We start from the raw sequence: 26,486 nt of genomic DNA, 5'->3' as shown, positions 1-26,486 counted from the left end.
TTTAGCTCCTACATTCAGACATCGATCTCCCTTGAGCTAAGTCTTACAGATAGAGTGAGGCAGAGATCCAACTGCATTGTTTTACATCTGATATTCAATCCTCACAGCACTACCTGTTGAACAAAGCATTGTTTTCTTACTAAATTATCCTGGCAACCTTGTCAAAACAACTGGGTATAAATGTGATGGCTTACTTCTAGGCTTTTAATTCTATTACACGGAGTTAGATTTCATTACTTCTGCCATTATCACACTTTCTTTGTAGCTGTGCAGGAATTCTGGAAATCAGGCGGAGTGAGCCCTGCGAATCTGTCCTCCAAGTACTGTGATCTGCATTTCCCGTCTCTCAATTTTGACTTCTTCCCTCTTTATATGCTTTTATCGTCACACATATTCCACCTACACAACCTCAGTGATACCTTGTTATAATTACTGCTGCATGATTTTTTATGAATTTGAAAGAAGCCAAGAGAAGGAAAAAAAGTGTATTTTCACGGAGTTTGTCATCTTTATCCTCTTAACAGGAGCTTCTCTGTTGACAGTTTATTTTTTTTCAGAACCTTAATGGTTCCATCCTATTATCTTTTGTCTTCCATTGTTTCCCAAGAAAAATGAGGTGTCAATCTCGCCAGGGTTCTCTTGTGATTGATGAGGCATTTTTTCTCATGCTGCTTTCAAGATTTCTTCCTTTCAGCATCTCCACTCCTATGTGTCTGGATGTGAATCTCTTCACACTCGTTCTACTTGATGTTCTTTTTGTTCTTAGATGCATCAAACTTGGGGGAGTGCCAACTACTGTTTCTTTGAAAATTTCCCAGCTCTTTGTCCTCTCTCCTTCTGCACCCTCTTCTGATGCCCGCATCAGTGCCTGTGACAGGGTACCTGCCATTTCTCTCAAGCTGTATTCACCTTTCTTTATCCTTTTTCTCTGTTTTTCAGCGTTTACAATACCAACTGACCTTTCCTTAAATTACTGCTTCTTTCCACAGCCATTTAAAATCTGTTGATTCTTTCAGGGAAATTTTTATTTAAGTTACTGTGTTTTTAATTCCAGAATTTGTATTCAGCTCCTTGTATGAGTCCTGTCACCTGATGGAATTCTCTATTTGATGGGGCATTGTCACAATTCCTTCATTTCTTTTAGCATAGTGTATTTTAATTCTTTCAAGGTATTTACTATGTAACTATTTAGAATTCTCTTTTGTTAAGTACCAGCATATAGCAAATATCCAAACTTTCAAAGACTTCACATCACAGAGCATATTTTCCACTGAGTAATTAAAACCAGTGATCATCCATCTAAGGTAATCTGTCTATCATCCATTTATATGCATGATCCATATTCTGGGAATGTTCTTACACTTGGACTAACAACGTCTGTGTGTGTTAAGGGTAAAGTGGCAAAATGGCTCAATTGTTTCTTGGATTATAAATCCAAAAATATTTACTCTCTAGCTCTTTATATATATTAAAAAAAAGATTTTCTGACTTACTATATAGACACTGCCAAAAGAGAGGGAGGAGAGGGGAGAGGAGGGAAGGGGAGAGAAAGAAGAGGAAGAGGAAGAGGAGGAAGAAGAAAAGATGGAAGAGTAGGAGGAGAAGAAAAAGAAGAAGAGAGGGGGAAGGGAAGGGAGAGAGGTAAGGAGAGGGAGAGGGAGAGAAAAACGATTCCATGGGAGTGGAAATCATAGAGGTGATGCATCACTGTACCGGACAGTGTGGCCATGGGGGTCACCACTTAGGGGTGGGCATGAGAGCAGACGCTTTATGGCAAAAAGGCAGAGACCAAAGGTGGCAGTGACTATCAAAGTTTCTTACGGAATGCACTCAGACTTCAAAATAGCATAGAGGCCCATGTCCTCGACTCAAGGAAAAGCAACTTGTGACAACAGGAAGCCAGAGACCCAGTCAGGGCCAGATCATTTGGGCCATGTAGAGCATTCTAAAGATTATGGATTCAGATTCTGTTCCTTGAGGTTAAAATGAGGAGCAACACCATCTGGTGAATTTTTTAAAAGGCTCAATGTTGGGACTGTGTACTGAAAGACTATAGAGGTACAAGAGTACCCACAAAGACAATTTAGCCAACACACAGCTAAAGAGAAGTACAATGGCTGGACCAGGATGAAGGAGGAAGGCAGATCGTCTTCGGGTTTGGGTGGACTGTGAAGGTAGAGCGATCTTCCACCTGTTGCGGAGCATCCAGAAATGAATTATCTCCAGCACAACTCCTTGGGTTCTGGCCTGAGTGACTAGGGAAGTGGGATGTTCTTTCCGAGGAGAGGCAATGGAGGCAGAGCTACTTTAGGGCGAAATCAGATGCTCTATTCTGGCGCAGAGGAGGATCGAGACCTAAACTCAGGCACAACAGTATTTTGAGGTATCAGGTAAGCCAGCATATGCACATTTTTTTTTCTCACTTTTAAGTTTTGTAAATTACAAGTTCTTTAGGTCTTATCTCCCCTCAGACATAGAGCAAACAGCAGAAGAAAATCTAGTTTCATCCCCACGCTATCAAAACACACACATCAGTAGGTAGCTTAGGAGAGACTATGTTTAAAGACTACAGACTCTCAGAATTGGTTATATTTACCATGCCTGATGGTGACTCCTGAGATTTTAGCTGTGTTTTCAAAGAAATGATGGTGCACTCATGAAGAGATAGTGTCTGTGGAGCTCATCTTTCCACGCTTAATCTGAGATGAAATAAGTGTCAGTCACAAACACGATTTTGTATCCATGTTCCACTCCACATAAGCATAATATTTGCAATTCTAAGAGACGAAGGGGGAAATTTTACTGAATTTTATCCACACGAGAAGTAAAACAGAAAAACAATCATTTATGACTCTCATATTTCAAAGTCACCAAATTGTTGAAAAAGAGCAAAGAAATGATTTCAGTGAGAGCAGGACATATCTCTGAATGCGGATTCCACTTGTATGATCTTGAAAATATAAAAAAAGGTAACAGTTTCTAGCCAGAGAAGTGATTTATAATAAGACACCCAAGATAGACCAGTTTTATGTTCAGTAAACTTCTTGTAACTTATCTTCTGAGCTTTCGTCTGCTTAAGTCATACCATGAACAAAAGACCTTTATCCACTTCCACTATTTTTTGAGAACTTGACTGGAAATCTGTTTTACCGACAGTGATAGAAATGGCTTGCCACAAATTTAACATAATAACTTAACACTTCTAAGTTCCATCAGATGGCACAAAGTGGTCTTAATTCATTTTATCTACAGTTAATATACATATCTATGTATTTCAATTCCACAGGCAGTCAGCTCTCTATCCCTGGGGGATTTTACTTGATGAGGGTTTCTAAAATCTTTTAGGTGGCGGTGTTCTATTCTCCTGGCCTGCTATGTGACGTAGCAGGCGTTCACCTGAAATCTCCGGTAAGAAGAATATTGATTTTGGACTACAAGGTGATGATACTAATGGCAGAATGCATCTCTAGGTGAGATGGACTGTTTTCCTATTGTGTGGTATTTAGTACTCTTCCTCATAAATATGACAAACTGTTTCAGAAGAAACTTCTATCCTCATGCTGTAATAAGCACACAGGAATATTTATTTATTTATTTTTAATTGAATTTATTGGTACATTTTAGGTATACAGTACAGTTACATTCATTACTGGGATCTTGTACCTTTACATGACAAGTCTTGGTTCTCATTTTTTCCCCTTACCCTGCCCTCCCTTCACCCCCCCTTTCAATTTACAAACATTTTATTTCCATTTTTTCATTTTCTCATATTTTTTCTTTTCCCTTATTTCCTTTCCCCTACCCTTCCCACTTTCCCTTCACCTTTAGCCCTTTTCTTACTATTTCACATTGTTAATTATCTCATTAGGATCTTATGTACTATTATAGTTTTTCACACCAAAGAAACTATTCAATATTTACACCTGTGACTCATTTATTTACCTTAGGAGTATATCCTCAAAATGTATCCATTTTCCTAAGAATGAATCTATTTTCTCATTCTTTAGGGCTGAATAGTATTCCATTTTATAGAAAAACCACATCTTCTTTATCCAGTTTCCAACTGATGGGCAAATGGGCTGTTTTCAAGTTTTAGCTATTTTACAAACTGTGCTGCTATAAATATAGGTGAGCATATATCACTGTGATATGATTCTTTTAATTGTTTTGGAAAGACACCCAGCAGAGGGATGCCTGGGTCAAATGGAACCTCTAGTCCCAACTCTTTGAGGTATCTCCATATTGATTTCCATAGTGGTTGCACCAGTGTGCACTCCCACCAACAATGGAGAAAGGTTCCTTTCTCCCCACACCCCGCTAACATTTGTTATTGGTTGATTTCTTGATAGCAGCCATTCTTTGTGGGGTGAGGTGGAATCTCAGTGTTGTTTTCATCTGCATCTCTCAAATGCCCAGTGATGTGGAACATTTTTTCAGATATTTACTTGCTGCTTTTACTTCTTTGTCTGATAAATGTCTGTTCATTTCAGATGCCCATTTTTGAATCAGGTCTTTATGTTTCAGGGGGCTGATTGTTTTGTGTTCTTTATATATTCTAGATAATAGTCCTTTGTCTGAGGAGCAGCTGCTAAATTTTTTTCCCACATTGTAGGTTGTCTCTCAGTTCTGTTGATAGTTTCTTTTGCAGTGCAGAAGCTTTTTTTAATAAGATGAGATCCCAGTTGTTGATTCTTTCTGCTAGTTCCCACGCTACTGAGGATTTGTTCATAAAAATCTTTTCTTATGCCATTGTCTTCCAGAGTTCTTACCTTCCAGCAAGTTTAGTGTTTCTGTTTTAATATTTAGATCTTTAATCCATTTGGATTTTAATTTAGTGCATGGTGAGAGATAAGGGTCTAGTTTTAATCTTTGGCAGGTTGAGATCCAGTTTTTCCAGCACCATTTATTAAAGAGGCTATCTTTCCTCCAGTGGGGATGGTCAGCTCCTTTGTCAAAGATGAGGTAGCTGAGTACATCTGGATTTGTTTTTGTGTCTTCCAGCGTGTTCCACTGATCCTCAGGTCTGTTTCTTTGCCAGTACCGTGCTGTTTTTATCACAGTGGCTTTGCAGTATAGTTTCAAATTGGGAATTGTTATACTCGCTGCCATGTGTCTGTTGCCTAAGATGGCTTTTGCTATTCTAGGTCTCTTTTGGTTCCAAATGAATTTTTGGATTCTTTTTTCTAGTTCTGTGAAACATAATGTTAGAATTTCAATTGACATTGCATTGAATCTGTTTTGGTAGTATGGCCATTTTCACTATGTTGATTCTTCCAGCCCAGGAGCAGGGGATATCTTTCCATTTTCTTATATCCTCTTTGATCTCTTTTTTCAGAGTACTGTAGTTTTCAGTGTAGAGGTGTTTTGCTTCTTTTGTTAGGTTAATTCCTAGATGCTTCATTTTTTTGGATGCTATTGTGAAAAGAATTGTTTCCCTAATTTCTCTCTCAGTGAGTCTGTTATTTGTGTACAAGAAGGCTATTGATTTTTGGGTGTTGAGTTTGTATCCTGCTACTCTGCTAAAAGTGTCAATTAAGTCTTTTGGTGGAGTTTTCTGGGTCTTCAATGTAGAGTACCATATCGTCAGCAAGGAATACTTACAATTAAAATAGTGTGTAGGATTCTGGTATGAGACAAATGCATGCTTGCAGGCTAGAAATGAATGTCCACAGGGAGGAAGAGTGAAATGCATAGGGAAAATATCTTAAAATCATACTCAGAATTTGAGATACAGTGCAATGTGAAACTAAGGGCAATCAGTCATATTTTTTCCTTAATGTTTATGAGATTGCAAATAATATTAGAAAAGCATAAAATTAGGACTCACTGGGCTGAAAGAAAACTCACAGAGTCCAGCCACAGACAACACTGAAGACTCACTCAGCATCTGGATTTTCCCAGGGCTGCTTTAAAGGGAAGGAAGAAGCAGGAACTGAAGGACGTATCAACATCAAGGACAGAGAGGCCTGCAGTGACTACAGAAATTTAAATGCCTAAAATCCTGCCAAATAGCAGAGGGAAGAGAAGATACTAGCAAGGGGCTGATACTCAGTCGCATACAACCTGGCTTAAGCCTTCTTTACCTCTGTTCCTTCACCGAGTTGCTATTTGCTTAATTTTTAAGAGATGTCAACAAGCTTTGTAAATTTCCAAAGGTTTACACGTGGCTTGCCTTTCCCAAGCCTGTAGGGTATTTCTGAGAGTTCATATAATTCTGAATCTCCGTGCAACACCATCAGTTCTCAAGTCTTAGAAACCAGGAGGCACAGTGAGGGTAGACATCACCCAGTTCCCACACCACAGGGCTGCGAGTCTCCAGCTCTGAAATGCTAACTGGGCCCCTGAAACAATCCTATGTAGAAGATACTGTTAACATTTACACTTCTCAGGTCAAGACACAGAGGGAGACAGAGGAACACAGAGGTTAAAAATCAACTACATAATGAATTCAAACAAAAATAGCTGCTCAGCACTCAGTCCACACCCTGGTGGAGCTCCAGTGGGAGGCAGAAGGTGCCATCATGCATGCCAAGGAGGGACGTGGAAGCTCTACCCGGGGAGGCCAGGGAAGCCTCCTCTTCCTCAGGATGCCACATGCACCTGGGAAGCGCTCCCAGTCGCACACTAGAGGGGTGTGCTGGGACTCGGGGTGGTGAACAGAAGCAAACCCAAGAGCAAAGCCTGTTCTTGACTGGCGCTTCATCAAGACTGGCGAAACTGCTCATCCCCTCAAGCTTTAGATGAGCCCTCAGTGATTCTCCGCCACAGGCCCTGTGATAACAACTCAGGACAAGCCAACCATGAAGTATGTTGTTATTTATTAGATTTCTGACAAACATGGTTCCCTCACTGCAGAGATGCTCTGGAAATGCAAATAGCAGCACACTGAGCTGTGTGCAGAGATGTGTCCAGGATTCTGGCAGCCGCAGCTTAAACAGAACAAGCTTTCTGTAAATGGTCCTTAAACAGATTTTATAACACAGGGACAGAAGGAAAGAAAGGATTACAGACTCGGTGCGTTAATCTGCATAATTCCAGGAGGCAGCCAAAGTAAACAATGCCTCCCTTTGCCTTAAGTTTGGGATTAACACCTGAAGAGAGTTTTTCAAACTTATTTATCTATAAGATCCAATTTGATGAGTATAAAAATCGAATTCTCTCCTTTAAAGCTGCATGAAATTAAAACAAAAGCATTTATTATGACTTAAAGCAACGAGATGAATTATTTCTTCATATGCACAATGTTTTACACACAGACACAGCCAATTCTTCTAATAAGACACTCATCACTTACCTTCAATGAAAAATCACCCAATTTAAAAAATGTATCAGGCTTTTTACTCTTGCTGCTTATTGCTATATTTATGATAGGTAACTAAAATCATTCAGACTTATCTCTTAAGTCTTACTTGTTTCCTTGTTTATACAGTTTATTTTTAATCCAACCTTGCTATTTTATAGGAATTCATTTTTGCTTTAATACAGGAAATATTCAAATGACCTTGCTACTCTACATCTAGGGAGTTGCTTTTTCTGAGACAATGTACACCTAAAAGTCTTTTTTTAACCTATTGATACTTCGACCTGACTTAAAATTGAAAGTCAAAGTGCTTTCTTTCCTTCACTATTTTTAAGATTTTTTTATTTCCTATACTGTGTTCTAAAATCTGTTGTTCCTGATACAAATCTGACTCTTGTCCCACAGTGGTAAATTGAGTTTATGTTCTCTCTGCCTCTCTCTCTCTCTCTCTCTCTCTCTCTCTCTCTGATTTTAGATTTCTATCTTTAACACTAAAATGTCAGCAGCATTGTACAGTGTCTGGTCAATAAATGAAGATGCAGGCTCTTAAGTATAGTAGCTTTTGCTTTTCTCTTTTTTTTTTAAGGAAAAAGAAAAATCTATTACTAATGACTTTCTAGAACCTTCTTACTGGAAAGAAGGCACTGAATCCAGGAATTGGTTCCTTCAGGGTGACTGGTGATTCAAACCAAATACCTCCTTCCCGAAGTTCTTCTGCAAGCTTGGACGCTGTCCTGGAATGAAGATTGAACGTCTTCTACACTGACCATATTTCAACATCTCCTTACTCAGAATCCACAGCCGAAGAAGCATAGCCTGGTCTGTAATGGTTGCCTCAGATCTCTCTTCCAAGATCTTTGAAGCTGTAAATACTGCCTCTGCACTTATCACCACTCTTGAAAGTTTCCAAGGAAGCCGGTGACTTCCTGAGGGCCTCGGCTTCCCTTTTGCCCTGACACAGGGCCCTGGATGATGTCTATGGGTTTCTTCAGGCTACGTGGAATTCAGATAAACATGCATCTATAGTGAGAAGAGGGCCCTTCAGAGATGACAAACATGTTTAAGTAGCCCCAAACTCAACTGAGATAGGTAATGTGATTATCTCTCTAATTTAGATATTAAAACAAAGAACTAGAAATGCGAAGTGACTTTCTTAAGGTCACATAAGAATCAGGGGTGCCAAAGAGTCAAACCAAACAGCATGGAACCAACATGATGCTCATGACTGTTACATAATGCAGCATTATCTCTCAATAATAATTCAAGGGACATCTGTTAAGGGCATTGCATTATTAACCAGGCCAGGTGTTATCAGGCTCAGCCCTGCCCTGGTATTAACCGTTCTTGGGAAGATTAATATGATGCTATTGCCTGGCATGAATTTGATGAGTCAAGGTGAATGAAAATTAAGCTAAAGAAACAGCTACAGAAATAGCAAAGGAGAACTCTGATGTGAAGACACAGCAAAGCTACTAGTTGTACAGGGAACAAAGACACAGTGGAACCAAAGAAAGAGGGTTTAGATTTAGAGAAAAACAGAGCCATGAATCAAAATGGAGAGAAGGGCAAAAGAATGTGGTTTGGGTACAGATGGCATGCAGATATTCTGAGTCTGTGCAGTTGATAGAAAATGGATCTGAAATCAACAGAGGAACAACCAAAAAAGGATGGGAGAATTACTGCTGAACTAGAATCCAGTGATCCAGACAAGATCCTGGGAAATGTAATGAGAGAAAGCTTGCACATATGGAGAACAGGTGTCCCCAGGCAGGAATACCCTGAGGAGCGGTGCATTTGGTGGGGTGGCAGATAGAAAGTGTGTCTGCTGGGGAGCACACGGAGGAGAGAAGCCAGGACTATGGTGGCCCTGACTCTCGAAAAGGACCTCCTGGCAGCAGACAAACAAGTCTACAGCAGAGGGATTGGCTCAGGAATACAGGCTGAGGATGGACAGCCAGTGTCTTCAGTGAGACAATGGCTTTGGATGGCAGTGGAAGAGTGAAGGTGAGAACTGGACAAGATTCAGGGAACAAACAAAACAAAAGAGTGGTGAGAGTGGGAAGGGGTTTTCAGAATGTTGAGCAGTAAGCAGAGGAAAAATGGATTGAAGACATTTTAGTCTACCCTAGAATAGACAAGACAACTTTTTAATCTTTTGATTGTAACATAAAAGAAACTGCAAAGTTTATCAGCAAAGAAGAAGAGAGACCTGCACTATTGGGGCCAGTTAGACAAATGATAATTAGGTTAAAGTGTTGGCAAGGATTTTATAAAATGTTTCACCAGCTGTGTTAAGAACAATATAGAGGCTTTACAATTTGCGCTTCACAAGAAAATGAAATACAAAATAGAATGAGATCATGAAAATTAGGAAACAGTATTAAACAAACAAAAAAAAAGCAAGAGAGGTTTTAGATAAGGTACATGACTGACTACAAATGCGAAAGGATTACACCCATCTCTCAAGAAAAGCAAGATAAGTTTTGATTTATGAACAAAATCAAAACTTTGTGACTTAAAAGAAAAATGTTGAAACTAGAAAAATTAGCATGTTTTTTAAAAAAAGACTGAATATTTAATTATATAAAAAGAACTGTTGGATCTTTCCTGTAAGCACACAAACGCCCAAGCTGTCCAGGGTGTTTTGTGCTTGTTGAGAGAAGCTGTCGATGCCAGACAACATGAAAATTAAACATGGAGAAGCAAACAGCGTACTCAGCAAATGTATAATGTCAGTCCTGACTTCGGATATTCTGACTTCCGAATGGTATCAAGGCATAGCCATACGACCATTCTACCTGTCAGTATGATATTAAATAAATCAGATGAGATACAGAATACCCTGTTATAAAACAGGCTTTATGTTCAGTGACTTCACCCAACTGTAGGCTGACGCAGGTGTCCTGAGCACACTTAAGACAAGATCCATTAAGCTTTCATGTTCAGCAGGGTAAGCAGATTAAATGCATTTTCAACTTAAGATATTTTCAACCTCTGATGGGTCTGCTGGGTTTACATTTCCATCGTTAGTCAAGGAGCATCTCTGTATGGCTTCAGGCAGAAAGCACTGCTAAAGTGAATAGTCTCTTAGTGTCTGGATAGAAGAGAAATACATCCTAATCATATCTCTGTACTATTACAGTCAGGTAAAAGTCATGTGACAAAGAAGATAATCTCTTTATAAGAGCACACAGTTATATGAAAATTTAGTAGAAAGTCATTGAAACATTGTGAGAAGTTTATGGGGCAAATCTTGAAAGCTTGCCAACTGATTTAATGGTGTATTTCTCTATGAAAATCCAACATTTATGGATTGGAAGACTAAAAGAATACTGTATATTTTAGAAACCTGAAAACTAAAAAGCAATCTCACATTCTGTGTAGAAAAATAAACATGCCAGAAATCAAAGAAAGTTATAAAACACACACACACACACACACGCGCGCGCGCGCGCGAATGATAGTGGCAATTTGGAAACTATAGGAAATACTGCAAAGAAAAATTGGAACTGTGAAGTCACAGCAACACAGCCACAGAAACAAACTCATGGATATAAAGAATAGCTCAATTCGGCCTAAAATGTTGAAAAAAAGTACGACATAGAAGATTTCTTAATAAAATGGAGCACAGAAATATAACACACCAGCAAGAAACAACAATCAGATTCATTTCGAACACTACAGCCATCTCTATGTTAGAGCGCAAATGAAACAAATCAGATGTAGGTTCACAGAAGCTGAGCATCCTGGGACAGATGTCACAGGCTGTTTGGTCCCATAGGACTCCCAAAGCCCTTCCTGTCCACTCTGTAAGCTGTTGCAGAGGGTGTGTAGTATCTGGACTCCACGGAGCCAGAGCACTCCCACAGGAGAGGAGAGGTAACTTCCTGTCATCAGAACTGTGTCTCATACCTGGGGTCTCCTCCCTTGCAGGACATGAACTGAACTGATGGTACAGGCAGACAGAGTAACACTGGCTTTTCAAACTTCTCTACTCATGGATTCCTCGATGAGAAAAAGCTGAGCCACACGCTAGCACAAAATTTTCTTTGTAGTATTGGGAAAGTGAGGTTTTCAAATCCATTCTCAGCTTGTATTATGTTTGGCTATTATTTATGCATACTTTTAGAGACAAAGTAACTGTTTCCTGGGTAAAGAAAGATACCAAGAAAGGAAACAATTGCACTGGTCATTTTATAAAATTGGTAGATCTCTGTTTTATGCATAGTAACATTCTTGATTCTGTCACTCTAGGCTTCTTCCTTACAGTTCATTTCCCATTAAATCAAATCAAATCATGATGTCACAAAGGACAGAAGATGGGAGATATAAATGCTAATTTACATGAGAAATGAAAGGAACATTTTTCATGGAAACATAAAAGTGAACTTCATTTAAAGACAGGTTTATTTCTTTTTTATCCTTCCTCAGCAACTCTGAGAGATCTGTCAATTTTCTCTAGCATGGAATTTGTCACATTTTATTCTCACTTATGTCAGCTAATGAAGTACACTGCTCTTTAATGAAAGGTTTTCCTTCTGTTGTTCAACAAGGCATTCAAAATGCCACTCATAAAGCTCCAGGAGCCTCACCCACTGCAAAGAGTTATGTCACCAGGGCCTAGGTTTTGGGTGTTACATGACCTATGTTTCTTTTGATGTTTAAAATCTGCCGTTGATATTTTTGCCTGTGCATTGACCTCCTCTTCGTGATACCTACTCCTAAAGTTTTCTCTTCAGTTTGTTAATAAAATTCACCAACAAAGATGTGAAACAGTAATTATGCTAAGTATTCTACTCATCAATGTCAAAATCCAACACTGTTTTAAAGACTCATTTCCCTGCAAACCATGAACCAAGGGTTTTAATAAGCCTGAGTTTAAATGCCTGCTTTTCAGCCGATCTGGCTCAAGTGAACAAGCTGAGGTGATCTCAAGCTTGCATCTCACCTCTGATGTAAAACTGCATCGTTCATAACACACCCCAAAATTCTCTGCCTCCACTACCTCCTGGCAGGAGACTGATGGCTTTCATGACAAGTTGAGTGAAAATAACTCAAGAAATATGTCAGCCCATAGTACACTGGAAGCCACTATGGAGAGGATCACAGGTCTGGGAGAGCTGGAAATCATTGCTGCTTATCTTTTTATAGTGTTTGAAGTTTTAGCACATTTGAACACTACTTTTGGGAGTGACATTCTATGTGAAGCTCATAATGAGAAGCAGTGTCTGATAACGTCTGGCTTTCTTCAAAGCAGTTGTGAGGACCAGAGCAGTTGAAGACTTTATTTGGCCTGCATCAGATTTGGCAGAGAGGGATGGAGAGACAAGGAGGGGCTTCCCGAGAGGATGCAGGGATACTCAGGGCTCCCAGCATCGCCAGAAGACATGGGCTTTGGGAGGTACGGTTGTAGGTCCCCAGGGAATAACAAAGAATAAAGAGAAAAAATAATGAAATAATAGCCTTTGCCAAGAACACTTTACATCCTAGTTTCAGGATGACAGGAATGGAGCATCGGTGGGCCTGTAAGAAGGAGAAGGAAGCACTTAATTTGGCACCAAGGTCTAAGAAGGCTTTAGTGTAGCCTGCCCAGCTGCCCCAGGGGCAGTCAGAGCCCTGGGGAGGAGGCTGGGCTGACACCTTCCTGGCATCATCACACTGGACTGCGCCCCCATGTGGATGTGTGTTTTGTTTCATTTGAAGGGATTTTTCTTCCTCTTTCTCTTGGTTCCTGTTCCAGAATGACAGGACTCATGCTATTAAGCTTTTTCCACAGGATGGATGTTTTCTATGATACAGAGACTCTGTGTGGCCAGCTGAGCTGCACGTTCCATTGGACTGGCTGGAATTCATGTTACAGTCAATGACAAGACAGTCATGTCTTTATCCTACACCGCATACTTGTTTAAGTCATCAATCCCAAAGCAATCTGGCACATGGGAAATTACCTAAAAGAGGACCATCAAAAAAGGGGAAAACCCCCAACCAAATCCCTTCATAAGGGCAAGCATCATTCCCTGGACCCTTGCCTCTTGCAAACTTGAAGGATTCATCTGGAGGGCAGTGAGGAAGTCTCAGGACTCAGCCTAAGGAGATGACTGATGTGCAACCGTTCACTTTTTTGTGTCTCTTTCCAACTGTGAGAGTGCCACTGCGGATCGATTTTTATCTTCAGGAGAAACTCGTGGCTTTGGTCCTTCCATTCTCACCACAAGGACAAGCCTTCTGCTAAACTACTGATCCTCAGAACTGCTAGGCTGAGGATAGCAATCCTCCTCAAAACACAGTTACAATGACACATGCGTTGGTATGCGATGACTGTTTAAAGGGACAAATTCATTTTCTTTCAACATTTAATTTTGTGGGATTACTTAATTTTGCATCTAAAACACCGTGTTTTGAAAACATTACTCAAATCAACCTAAGGCTTGAACATTTTGTCTTAAATGATTTTTTAAAATTTTCCCTACAGTTTTGTCAGAACTTTGTTCCATGGTTTCCATATTATCATTTGCCTCCTTTTAAGTCCCTATTCTTTAATCATTTCTGTCTGAGTTAACCCTCTTTCTAGTAGCTGTCACCGGCATACCCGTCCATCCAATCCCTCTGCCCATCTCCTCCTCCGAATAACGATTCAGGATAAAAGACATATGAGGAGGATGATTCATCCAATACAGTGAAACAACAATCAGTAGGCGATTTTAAAGGGATCGCCAGAGATACCACACTACATATAGAACAGTGTTGGCTTCCTACTCTGCACTTTTGGCTTCCCTTTGCTGCTGCATATGTGAGCAGGGCTGTCCCCTTCTGTACCTGCCACGCTAGGGACATCTTCCCAGCACACACCACTTATCTCCCCATAGTCTACGCAATGAAGTCTAAAACCTTCAGTCCGGAAGCAAATGGACTGCCGTGTTGAAGCTCTCTGCTCGGCTCTCCCTCCTTCCCACTTTCTTCTCATCTGACTCACTCATTTTAATGCTTCTGTGCCCTGTAACTGTACGGTCCAGGCCAGCGAGGACCAGCACTTTGTCAAGACCAGTGGTCACTTTACATCTTCCCACAACAACTCCTCGGGACTTGACTAAGTTAATCACCGGCTGCTTTGAAACTTAACTCTCTCGACTTCTACTTAATCATATCCTATGATTTTTTTCACTACAGCGAAGTCTTATAATTTTATACCATCTTGTGTGACAAACTTAATTGTCAATTTATTGGTTTGGCAGCTGCCTAAAACACATTTCTGACTGTGTCTGAGTGGGCCGTGGAGGTCCGATTTTGGACCTATCTCTGGTCCCTGGCCCCACTTTATCTGGTGCTCTCCTTCTGTTGTGCTTATCCACCACCATGATCTAAGCAGTTTTGCTCCACCATGCCTTCTGCCATGGAGCCAGTCAACTATGAACCAAATCTTCAGAAATTATGAACTACTGAAATGTCCCTGTTTTAAACTGGTGCTATCGGGTACTGTGTTCCAGTGACAGAAAAGCTGACCAACACAGTTGGGCATTCCTTTGAAATATAAGGCACCCTTCTCAGCAGAGGTTGATCATCCTTGGTAGTTTCTATTCCTCTTTCTCCACTTCCGGAAAGTGGTTACCCCAGACGCATGCTTCATATGACTATCCACTGGCAAGTCCCACTCCCACCTGCTGGTGGGACATCTAGACAGAATCTGGTCGACTCACCCATTGACACTTACACCACTGACACCTACAGTGACCGCTCAGCCACAGCATAAGTGCAGCGAGCTTTCTGTGCTTGCCCCACATCCCTCAATTGTAACGTTCCTCAGAAATCCCGCCACGGTAATGCCAGTAAATGCTCACCTTGGCTGATGTGCCACACACTCCTGTCTCTGGGATCTTTAGGAAACACAATGCTTTGTTTATTCTGCCTCTTTTGTTACTCTGTATCCTTTATGGCAGCTGGTACCATCGTTCTTTTGCAGTCAGGGTTCTAGAGACTACCTTGACAGAAATAACCTGGGCACAAGACAAACGGGAACCATGGGGCCTTTGCCATTATAAACAACTTTCTTTGTGAGAGGACACCTGGCCACAGATTGGACATTTATGTAGTAGGGGCCTTGCTGGTATAAAGAAGTGTTCCATGAGAGGCAGAGTTAAAAAAAAAAATCTGCAATCGAATCCTCAGGAATTCCATCAAGACAGGTTTAATTTATATTGACTCTTATGAAAGAGACCTCAAGGTCAAATCAGAGAAAAAAATCCATCACAACATCTGTAAAACCAGCCGGTCCTTCTCAGTAACCTCAGTCCATTCCTCCTTCTCTAGCTCTACTGAAACACTGGTAGGTTTTTGGATTTTATCTTTTCCTAACTATATTCTTTCCTTAGGGAATCTCATTTGGCACAGTAGCTTTAAATATTAACTAAATGTTCGGGACTTCCAAATTTACATCTTTAGCTCCAGCTTTTATTTATAACTGTCAGCTTGACATCGCCCTTTGGGCACCTGATAGGCATCTTAAAATGAAATCTTCAAAACTCAACTCTTGATTTCTTCTACCTTCAACTCTTACTAAATACCATGAACAAAGAGCTCAAAATCTCACATGTGGCACATCAATTATCATCTAGTTGCCCCAGATCAAAACCCAGGAAACTCTAGGATAGCTAATCATTCTCTCCTCCAACATCTAACCCCAGCGTAATTCTTACTGGTTCAATTTCAAAATACATCCCACATGTGTCTATTCTCACTCAAGGCACCCTTTCCTCTAAACTGCTGCCACAGTGCTATGGTTTGAATGTGTGCCCCAAAAGTTCACATGTTGGTTCTTAATCCCCAGATTCATATGTTAATGGCATTTAGAGGTGGGGCCTTTGGGAGCTCAACAGGGTTACATGAATTCATGAGGGTGTCACCTGCCTGATGAAGTCAGTGGCTTTAAAAGAAGGGAAAGAGAAACATGTGCTTAGAGCTTGTTCTGTCTCACTAAGTGAGGACCTTTGCCATGTGAGCCCTGTCACCAGATGTCAGCACCATGCTGCTGGACTTTCTGACCTCCAGAATCTCAAGCTATGGAAACTTCTACCATTTATACATTATAATTTAACACCCAAACTGTGGTGTTCATTTCCAGCAATAGAAAACAGACCAAGACACATAGCTTCTATTGGATCATCCTACAATGCTCCTTCCTCCTTTTTTTTTCCTCCTGCCCTCTATTTGGAGCCAAGAGGATTGTTTAAGAATGTTACAAGAATGTTAATCAGTTCAATTTGTTACCTTCCTTAAAACCCTTCCTACTTGATATGTAATAAAATCCCACATTCTCACCGGAACTCGTAAGGCCCGACATACCATCTGTGTCCTGCCATTCTCCCCAAGTCTTCTATTTGAATCCCAGAGGAGTCAGCCTGACTCTGTCTCACTGTATTGTTATGTCTTCCCATGAGAACTGTGAGCTTGGTAAGTTATGGTCTCTGTCCTGCCAGAGAATTTAAGCACAAGGAGGACTGGGATCTATGGTCTCAGGTTCCACTGTATAGGTCATATTTTGGAAAATCTTCAACACCTAACTGAAAGAAAATTATGAATTTTTGAATTCTGATACATAGGAGAAGCACACCCTTCCCTATCTGCATATTCCTATAATCAATGGAAGAATTATATGAAAATACCAGTTAATTTGGAAAGAGTGTGTATGAGTTCGTCTGCATATAATTATTTTCTATCCTCTTTATATTTCATATAGAGCTTTGTGAATGGAGCTTTGTGAAGTCCTAAGTACTTTCACATTTACAAAAAATAGGTTTTTCGGAGGAATTCTCACATTCATTAGCACACATATATTATTAAATGGCTCATATTATGCAAATATATTAAAGGATTCAGCTAGAGAACTCCTACAATAAAATTTACTAGGATTTTGAGAAAACTCATCCTTTAAAGGAAAACCCCAAGGAACAACATCTTTCGAAAACACATGCAATTAACAAAATCTGAAAAGCTCCGAGTCTCCATTTTCCAAGCTGATGGAGACACACATGGTGCTTCTTCACCTCAGTCAGCATACCTCTGGAGGTGCTGTGCTCAAGGTAATATACTATAAAACATGTAAAACCGAGAACTAACATTTTGAAGGTGACCCTATTATGATAAATCCAAAATGTCCCCTTGCTCCATTAGAAGTCATAATAGCACATCTGTGTCACATCTGCAGAAGAGAAATATGGTGGCAGTCTCAGGAGACTGACAACTTAGATTCTGGAGTAGGGACAGACTTTTTCCTCCAAGTGACAAATATCAGAAGAATGGATAGTCCTACCAGGATGGCTGGTTTGGGGATTTCTTTTTATTGGATTTATTTATTCCTATCAAATAATGCAGAGCTTTCTGGAATCTTTCACATTATCCTCTGCCTATTATTCATTCCTGAAAGTATGAAAATGACAAATCACAGAGTGCAGAAAGCAGTCTCCATGCAACATTGCCACTTCCAATGCTCCAGAAGCATCAAAACCAGTGTTCTTCCTAGGAAATGACTTTTTTTGGTACCAGGGATTGAACTCAGGACCTTGCACTTGCAAGGCAGGTGGCGGTACCACTAAGCTAAATCTCCAGCCCTCTAGAAAACAACTTTGAGGTATCTGGGTCTCTTGGCATCATTAACAAAGATTAGATTGTAAAAATCTAGAGCAAGAGACCCCTTTGGAGCTGTCTTAAACAACACCTGTGAGTGACTCTTCACTATGGCCATTAGCTGGGGGAGTTGCTCAAATTCCTTACATAGGGAAAACTTCCCATTTGACTTTTCTTACTTCAAATAGACATCTGCAGATATTTAATTGTTAAAAAGAATCTCTGATTAATTGCTGCAGTCTTAATTTTTTCCTTAGGAGCAAAACATTTCTCTTTAAAGAATTAACGAAGTTGTTCATGCTTTTGTTTCGAGCTCCTAAAATCTCCTGCATTTATGTTATTCATTAGGCATCAGGACTTCACAGTTCCCTGTCTTTTTCCTCCTTTTCTTGATCTTGTGTCTGCAGGTTTTGAAGACCGGAGTCCACATTCCAAGCACAGCCTTCTCTGCAGGCTCTGAGAACACATAACAACCTCTATCTTTCTAATTGAAGGACTTACTAGAAAAGTTTGCTGACTTGATTTGAAGAGTATTGACATGTTCATCCCCAAACTGATCTTCATTCCTTATTTAGAAGCTCCCTAAATGGTCTCATCTTGAAACACTTTGCCCTGGAATTCCTCCTTGTGGCTTGACAGCTGAATTTCATGAGAATTTAAGAAATCAGTATGATGAAATGGGGTGCAAACTGGTAAAACAAATCACTGTGTTCATTCTGACGGGTTGAAATGGCAGACATTCAGAAAAGAGGTCTTTTCTGAAATCTCCATCGTTCACTGTTTTCAACTTTCAAACAAATAGCATTTTCTCATGCAGTTCGGTCTTCCACTTATAACTGCTGAGAAAGAAAGAGAGAGAGAGAGAGAGAGAGAGAGAGAGAGAGAGAGAGAGAGAGGAAGGGAGAAAGAGGTGGCAAACAATGCTTATCTTCTAACCCCTGTGGATGGAGTGGGTAAAAAGGGTGAGCAGGAGTCACATTAGTTAGAGCTTTTCATTAAGGGACAGACAGCAAAGAAACATGTATACAAGTAATTTTCTGAATATAAGAGAAGGAAGCAGACATACCAGAGACATATCCTTGGGAAAGGAAGGGAGAAAGAGGTGGCAAACAATGCTTATCTTCTAACCCCTGTGGATGGAGTGGGTAAAAAGGGTGAGCAGGAGTCACATTAGTTAGCCCTTTTCATTAAGGGACAGACAGCAAAGAAACATGTATACAAGTAATTTTCTGAATATAAGAGAAGGAAGCAGACATACCAGAGACATATCCTTGGGATGAGGGGAGAGCTGTGATAGTCTCTGATGGGGAAGAAAGCCAAGCTGAGGATACATACGGCATCCAGGCTAGAGATTCTGAGCAAAGGGTGTGCGTGTGTGTGTGTGTGTGTGTGTGTGTGTGTGTGTAAAAAAAACAAGTGTCTGTTGGGTCACTGTCCTAGCCAAAGGGCAGGAGTTATGCTTATATAAGGCTTCACTGCTTCAGTTCTTTAGGATCTAGGGAGAGAATGTCTCACTGATTCAGCTCCACGAGGAGGCACCTGCTATTCAGATGCCTCCCCTGTGAGTCCCCCTGTCAACTCAGATGATGACAACTAGGGGAAATGATGAGCGCTGTAATCAGAGCATCCTCATCTGGTTGGCTGGAGAAAAGCAAAGCGAACCTGGAGAGTTGGGGCTGATAGACAGCGTGTGTGACAACTCCCCATCTAATGTCCAAAGCCACGAAGCAGAATGCTGTGTTCACTCTGATTGCCTTAAGGAAAAGAGTCTATGCTGGGGGAACTTGAAGGACAAGCATATGGTGGGCATCCCACACCCTGCAGCAGCATGGCCACATTCAGTATGGGCAGGGGGGCAGCTCAGCTCTGTGGTTCAGTGTCAGTGCACGAGAATGCAGTGTCAGGGCCAGCTGCAGACCACCATCCCAAGAGAATGCCAAAAAGACCATTGCTTAATGTTGCCACCATGAAAAAGAACCAGATTTTAGTAGCACAGATCTAGAGCAACTCAAAAAACATTTCACCTAGCAACAGAAATGAGCTATGCAGTATAGTCATACTATTACCACCAGGATAAAATGAGTACAGCCGGCATCTGCCCAACCACAGTCACCCCAAAACCACTTGTAAAGTTGCAGAGAGGAAAATAATTTTGCACTCACAAAAGGGACAATCACTGATTCACTAAGTTACCACCATGGGTGCTGAGTCCAGGCATGCAGGGGTTTTCATGCATCACTGGACTCCCATTACCTACTGGAATGTGGATACAGTGCTATTCAGCCCACAAGATGGTTCCACATTAATGCAGACAGTGCAAAAAGTCTTTAAAGATGTTTATTCTCTGTACTTAAAAAAAAAGCAAATGGTTTTAATTCCTAAAGAGAGAGTGTTAATTTCAATTGTCTTGGCAGTTAGGAGACAGGATGCTTGTTTTGCTCTGAATCCAGCTGTCACCAATTCCTGAGGGTCCATTACATACTCCAGAGAGGAACACGCGCCGTCTTCTCAGGTCTGATAAAGAACCATCTGCTATCCTGCATGGTGCTTAAGAAATGGCTGAAGTTTTGCCTGCAGGATGCGAAACACCAGACCAAAGCCAGAATTCACAGAATGAACACCCTCAGCCCTGGGGTGCCCTCAGCTCTAACGTGAGCTGCTTTTCCTCCCAGTAGAAACTCATGATTGTTATTGGTCCTACAGGAGGGCACTTTTAGGCTTAGAATGCAATTCTGAGAAATCCTCTATCAACATTTTTCATTTCCTTCTTCCCTAAAATCTCATAGTGTGAAGAGCCACTTATTCAAACATTGATTATCATGTCTAGAAATTCTTCTAACTTGCATCTTGAAAAAGAAATCATGGAATTTGAGGAAAAGAAAGTACAGAGTTGTGTAATTTTGGAAAGATCTCAGAACCCCGAAACACGTTCCAAGAGTTTCAAGTGTTAAGAGCCCCTTCCTGGGGTGAACAGGATTGGCTTCCTGGGGTAACCCTCCTTTGCCTTCTTCTTTATGGACCAAGGACAAGAGAAAGTGGAATTGTGAGAAAGGGCCAGAGAGAGATACAAGATAGCAGCCCCCCCAACCTCTTATCACTGAGGCAACTATCAATATGAACAATAAATTAGATGGCATTTGTTTGTCCAAACAAGGACTGAAACACACTGTTTTCCGGCTGATCAGCACATAGGACCTCAAAGGGCACTGCTGTTCGCCACAGTAGTGGAAGGTAGGGGTGGTGCGGGAGGAGTAGGAAGGGGCACACAGAATGCACAGGAAGTAGCACACGAAGCCTAAGCCCTTGACTTGGTCTGTGGACCTTCTAGGACTCAGGGACGGCTGCTCTCTATCGTGGTCATAGAGTCCGCCACTGGTTAAGTACTTCATTCCTTCAATCTGCCTTAATATATCTTTTGGATATTTTCAGCAAGTTAATATATCATTACTATTTAATTACACGTTGTTCTGGAAAAAAAAAAAGTACAAACACTTATTCTGGTTTGAGGAGCACACTTTCTGCAGCCCAAATAAGAAAAGTACTCCATTTTTGGAGTGAGGACCTGGAAATGGATTTCCAACTTTTAAGACCAAATACACTTGAGGAGTCAGAGTAAATACTTTGCATAGTTTCTTACTGTTTGAGTGTCTTTTGGTTTACTTCAAGAAGAGTCACTGGCTTCTTTTTTTAAAGACTGTGAAATGCTATGTGGCATGTTGGTTCCATAAAGTCTCTGGCACACTGGACAGCTCAGTGCGTGGCTGCCTCAGATCGCAGTGTCAGCTGTCTGACTGTTTGGACTTCTTGGCTCACTGGGACCAGGCTGCTATGTGCTTTGGCTGCTCCAGGCTTTTTCAGAGAAATACAAAGTGTCAAAGAGGTCGGTAGCTTGATTTACTGCTTTGTCGAAGCTGTTACTCTAAACATCAGGTTATATAATCTGTCTACCTGGAATTTCAGCTCTTGGTAGCCTTTGTGCTATTATGAAGTAGATTCTGGAAGTGATGGAAAACAGATGAGTCTGTGTGTTGGGAACAACCTGGCATAGTTTCGATGTTTCAACGTGGAAATCATCTCTTCTGAAACCCTCAAACTCTGCAGCATAAACTGCACTGACATGGTCTATGACCACCACACGCTGCTTGTTGACCTTAGGGAATTTTCTAGACCCAAGATATGGAATATCACTAAGCATCCACGTGTGAAAAAAACAGACAAGAATTCTAAGGGAATAATTGTGGGTAGCTCTTTATGTATCCAGAATCTGATATATTCATATATATAGGTGAAAGAATTAAATCCCAGTTATTGACCATCTTCGCTATGCAGCTTTTAAAGACAAATGCAAGCTTTTACAGCTGGGCCCAGAAGCAAGTGGCACAGGCCTTAATTCCAGCACTCTGAGTCGAGGCAGAGGCAGGATGATGCCAAATTCCAGCCCAGTCTGCATAACATAGCAACTTTGTAAGACCCCGTCTTGAAATGAAAACTAAAAGTGGGTTTGGGATGCAGTCAGTACAAAGTTCCCTGGGTTCAATACCTCATACAACAAAAAAGCAATTAAAAAAGCCACTTGCCCATAAAACCAGTGAAGAAGCACTGTTCATAGCCATACCCCAGGGCCTGGAGCCTGTTGACACAAACTCTGTGCTCAATAAATATTTATTAAACAGTTGAACTAATATCTCTGTTTGAATGAAAAGGAACTCAATTACTATTCATCCGTCCATGCATAAGCAATGCCCAGTGCCAGTGCTGAAAGGATAGTCCTTCGTTCTCACCACCAAAGTACATGGGATGGGATTTTGTGGAATGGATTAATTCAGCGCAATTTAACACAGTAATTAAGCGTCAGCTATGTGCCAAGCAGGCTAACAGCCCAGGTATCATGAAGAAAGCTCGTGAGGAAGTGCAACACAGAGCACAGAAAGACAGGCCAACCACTACCTTTACAGTCAGCTTCCTGGTGATAAATACAGAAAGCCAAGAGATGCAAAACCATGTCTGTGGCTCTTCTGCCATTGCCTGAAGGGCAACCCATCCAGCGCATGCCCTCTTTGTGTTGGTCTCTCCTCCGTTCTGCCTACCCTGACATTCTCCACGACAACACAGGGCTCGCCTCCGCACCTTTCCCGCCTGTCTTCACCACAGCAGTCACCTAGGGCAACCGCTGAGAAGTGCAATCTCCGGCTCCTCACTTCCATCCCATTCCCCTCCCTCTCCGTGATGTCCATGATTCTATCCCATGTTGACAACAGATACTACCCACAGTGCCATGCGGGTACAGTAGAAAGGGGAGGCTCAGGTTTCTGCTGGGGCAGGCTCTTGCCACAAACAGTGAGCAGTGGGAAGCATCTTACCAGAGCATTACTATTAGCTCAGTTTCTGACCCCTCCCCCCAGAGCTGTGGATGACAGCACTGAATGTGCTGTCTGCACGTGGTGGTACTGCGTCACAGGGCCTCTGGCTCCAGGGTTGCCCCGAGAAGATGTCATCCCCACTCTTCTAAGTCCTTGGGCAGAGAGCCTGGGTCTGGGCATGAGCAGTCCACTGCTTGGTACCTTTCTGAAGCTCCTGAATGAATGAACCCCATACTCGGTGCCGATAGCAACGACTTCATTTTCGTCCTGCCTCAAATGACATTCAGACAGTAGAATTGAAAGCACATCTTACCTGTTGACGTTTCTCGAATTCCAACTTGATCCGGGACTTGATGCAGTTGCACGTGTCCTGGTACGTTTGCTGCAGAGCAAGTTCCATGAGGTGCTTGTGGTAGGCTCCGGCCAGGTTCCCACAGATGAAAATGATCACATTGGCCAGGATCTACAGAGACAGAAAGAGCCTCTCAGTGGGACAAGAGCTTCTCACTGGTGACACGAGTAAGCAAAATGGAGAACAGTGACAGTTTTAACAACACGGCTGCAGGAAGTTCACTGTGTGTCTGTTTCACATTAATGTCTTTGTTTGCCTAACAGAGAGCATGGATCCTCATTTGGGATTCTGACCCCTTCTGGATCTCAGGGAGGGATCTGTGCCCTTTAATGGACAGCTTCGTGATCACTCCCTTGACTTGGAGCTCAGCCATGTGTAGAATCTGCTTTGCTTTGACTACTGCAGTGTGGACCGGGGAACTGTGCCGTACCCAGCCAGACTTAAGAGGTGCTGTGCATTTCAGGTAACTCTTTCTTGTCTCATCAGGAGAAGACCCTGCTCTGGCTGTCCCACTGATCCCAGGGTGAGAGGCATGGAGCAGTGTACAGCCTCTCACTGTGTAACACTGAGAGCTCTAGTTGTTACGAGGCACTATCGTGCTAATCAGTGACTGCTACATGCTGCCTTCACATCCAAACCATATGCAGACCCTGGATTAATGATGTTCCACATTACCTTTTATTTATAGAGGAAAAAGGCAGCCTTTCAATACATATAGCTTGTTATTCTTTTGAGGATAAAAACAATTTGGGTTCACAAAAATTGGGGGAAAGCAAATACAAATAACTGAATAGAACCCTAGATTCCCTGGCCAAGAAGACATTCTGCTGCCCACATGGCTCTGCCCACCCATTTCTTGTCTTTCTGTATTAAAATTGGTGATGCATTTGGTTTTGTCATCTTGTTCCAAAAGGCTGGGGTTCATTCCAACTGCAGTTTTGTGCTTTGCTTTTTAAAATTTAACATTTAACCAAAACTAAGATCATCTATATTCAATGGAAACTACTTTTAATGCTTAGATAATATTCAGTTTATGACTCTGTCAATATTCGGCTGTCTCCCGTTCTTGCTGTGTTACTCTTCTGTGCATTTGCCTATAGCTGTCCATCTCAGGTACAAATTTTTACTTCCTGTTTGATCATTTTTCTAGATTCACTTACTAAAAATATACTGAGTCAAAAGTCATGCTCATTTTCCATTACTGATAGATGTTGCAGAATTGCTCTTAGGGGATACCCCTCTTCTGTTCTCATCAGTGGGATGGGACAACGGTCTTCTCAGTGTGTGCTTCTATTACGTGGCACACAACTCACACGGAGCAACAGTCCCGAGGTCAGGGCTGCGCCTACAGATCTGCCAGCAAATGGACAGACAGATGTGAACATCCACCCCTCACTTCCACGTGACCGTAACTCTAGCCCATCCAGGTCACTAATGGCTCCAACCACAAGGCTGGGCTTCAGTTCCAGAGGCCTGTGACTCTCTGTAAGAGCGTCTCCAAACACAGATCAATTCCCCACACCAATCACCTGACTCGTTGGGGAGGTTTATTCCTAAGCCTTCGAAGGTTTACAGGTGCTGCCTTCGCAGCCGAGCTGTGAACCCAACCATTCGCTCAGCCTGTGCTGCAGAAGAGCTTCATCTGGGGGCAGAGGCAGGGGCAAATGGGTTAGCTGAGGGGGAGATGCACAGAACCACGTTCTCCACACAGCTGTAACAGTAACAGAGGTGGCCTGTGTTCCCCATCTGCCTGCTACCTTTTCTGTCTCTTCACAGGTTACAGAAACAGGAGCAAAAGGGACACTTAATCTCTAGCCCCATGAATCCCTAATAAATGCGTTTGGGACATGCAGGACAAAGCAAGCTAGAATTAGAAATGGGCAGGACCAGAAGATGAGCCTCTCCGAGCCAGCATAGATACCTAACAGAAGTGGGTGGACAACTGTGTGGATCAGAAGTGCCAGGCCCTGGTGGTGTCCGGGTAACTCACGCATTCTCCAGATTCCTGGGTTGGGCGCTCCCCAGTCTCCTATTCTGCCACCTCAGCCCCAAACTCTGTCATGGATCTGTACTTTATCTCCCCTGCCTGCACCTGCCTAGACGACTAAAACATCCACTTTGGGCACTGTCTAGTGCGTCCTGTATCTGGCTATGATCCACGCGTGCATGTGAATTGCGTGGGATCTATGTGTCCGCTCTGTATTTCTGAGTATCGTGTGTGTTTTGGCCTTGCAAGGCATGTAACTCATGTGTTGTGTGTAGAAGGCATGTGTGCTTCTAATTGCTGTGTCCCTGCAGCTGCCAGAACCTGGGAGTGAAAGGATGGCCTTCAGTGTGACTTCCGCAGGCTTCCGGCCTGCAGGGGGCGCGCTTCCTTCTCCTGTGCTTACTGACACCTCTGTGAGGATCCACCCTGGACATTTTTGGACAGATGGGAGACCTTGGGGACCTTCCTGGCTCCTATTTGAGGGGACTCTCCTGCAGCTGAAGGGAGTTGGATCTTGGCACAGTGTGACACTGTTAGTTAAGTCCTGCCACGCTTGGTGTTTGCCAAAAGACCATCTGGTTTGCTGAAGATGCCTCAGACCTTGTCACTGCCTGGAGGACTTGCTTTGAAGAACAGAGCCCCAAGGAATGCAAGGAATGAGAAAAGCGATGCAAATCATGCTTTTGCAATTAGAAAATACTCTTTCCTTATTAAGTGCAGCTGAAACAATAATAAAAATAACTTTGTGATTGTCCATAAGAGCCTTTTTTCTTCTTTCTCAAAAATGCCTTACAAGCAGAAATGTCAAATTTTAGAAAATAAATGCCTCCAAAACAAGAACCAAATGGAAGCAGCGGAATTGAATGAAGC

General features: G+C 41.9%; 1 protein-coding gene across 1 annotated transcript in view; it reads right to left on the bottom strand.

Moving 5' to 3' along the window:
* Nucleotides 1-26,486, bottom strand: part of Adcy2 (adenylate cyclase 2) — a 371,910-nt gene that overhangs the window by 154,484 nt on the left and 190,940 nt on the right. The window contains exon 4 of the mRNA XM_033758687.1: nucleotides 23,591-23,740. Within this exon, the coding sequence (XP_033614578.1) occupies nucleotides 23,591-23,740 (150 nt within the window). The remainder of the gene's footprint in view (nucleotides 1-23,590; nucleotides 23,741-26,486) is intronic.

This window comes from Fukomys damarensis, unplaced genomic scaffold, assembly GCF_012274545.1.
Source record: "Fukomys damarensis isolate Sample0158 unplaced genomic scaffold, DMR_v1.0_HiC HiC_scaffold_1, whole genome shotgun sequence".
In the NCBI taxonomy this organism is placed as follows: Eukaryota; Metazoa; Chordata; class Mammalia; order Rodentia; family Bathyergidae; genus Fukomys; species Fukomys damarensis.
This window is presented reverse-complemented; position numbering and strand designations above follow the sequence as displayed.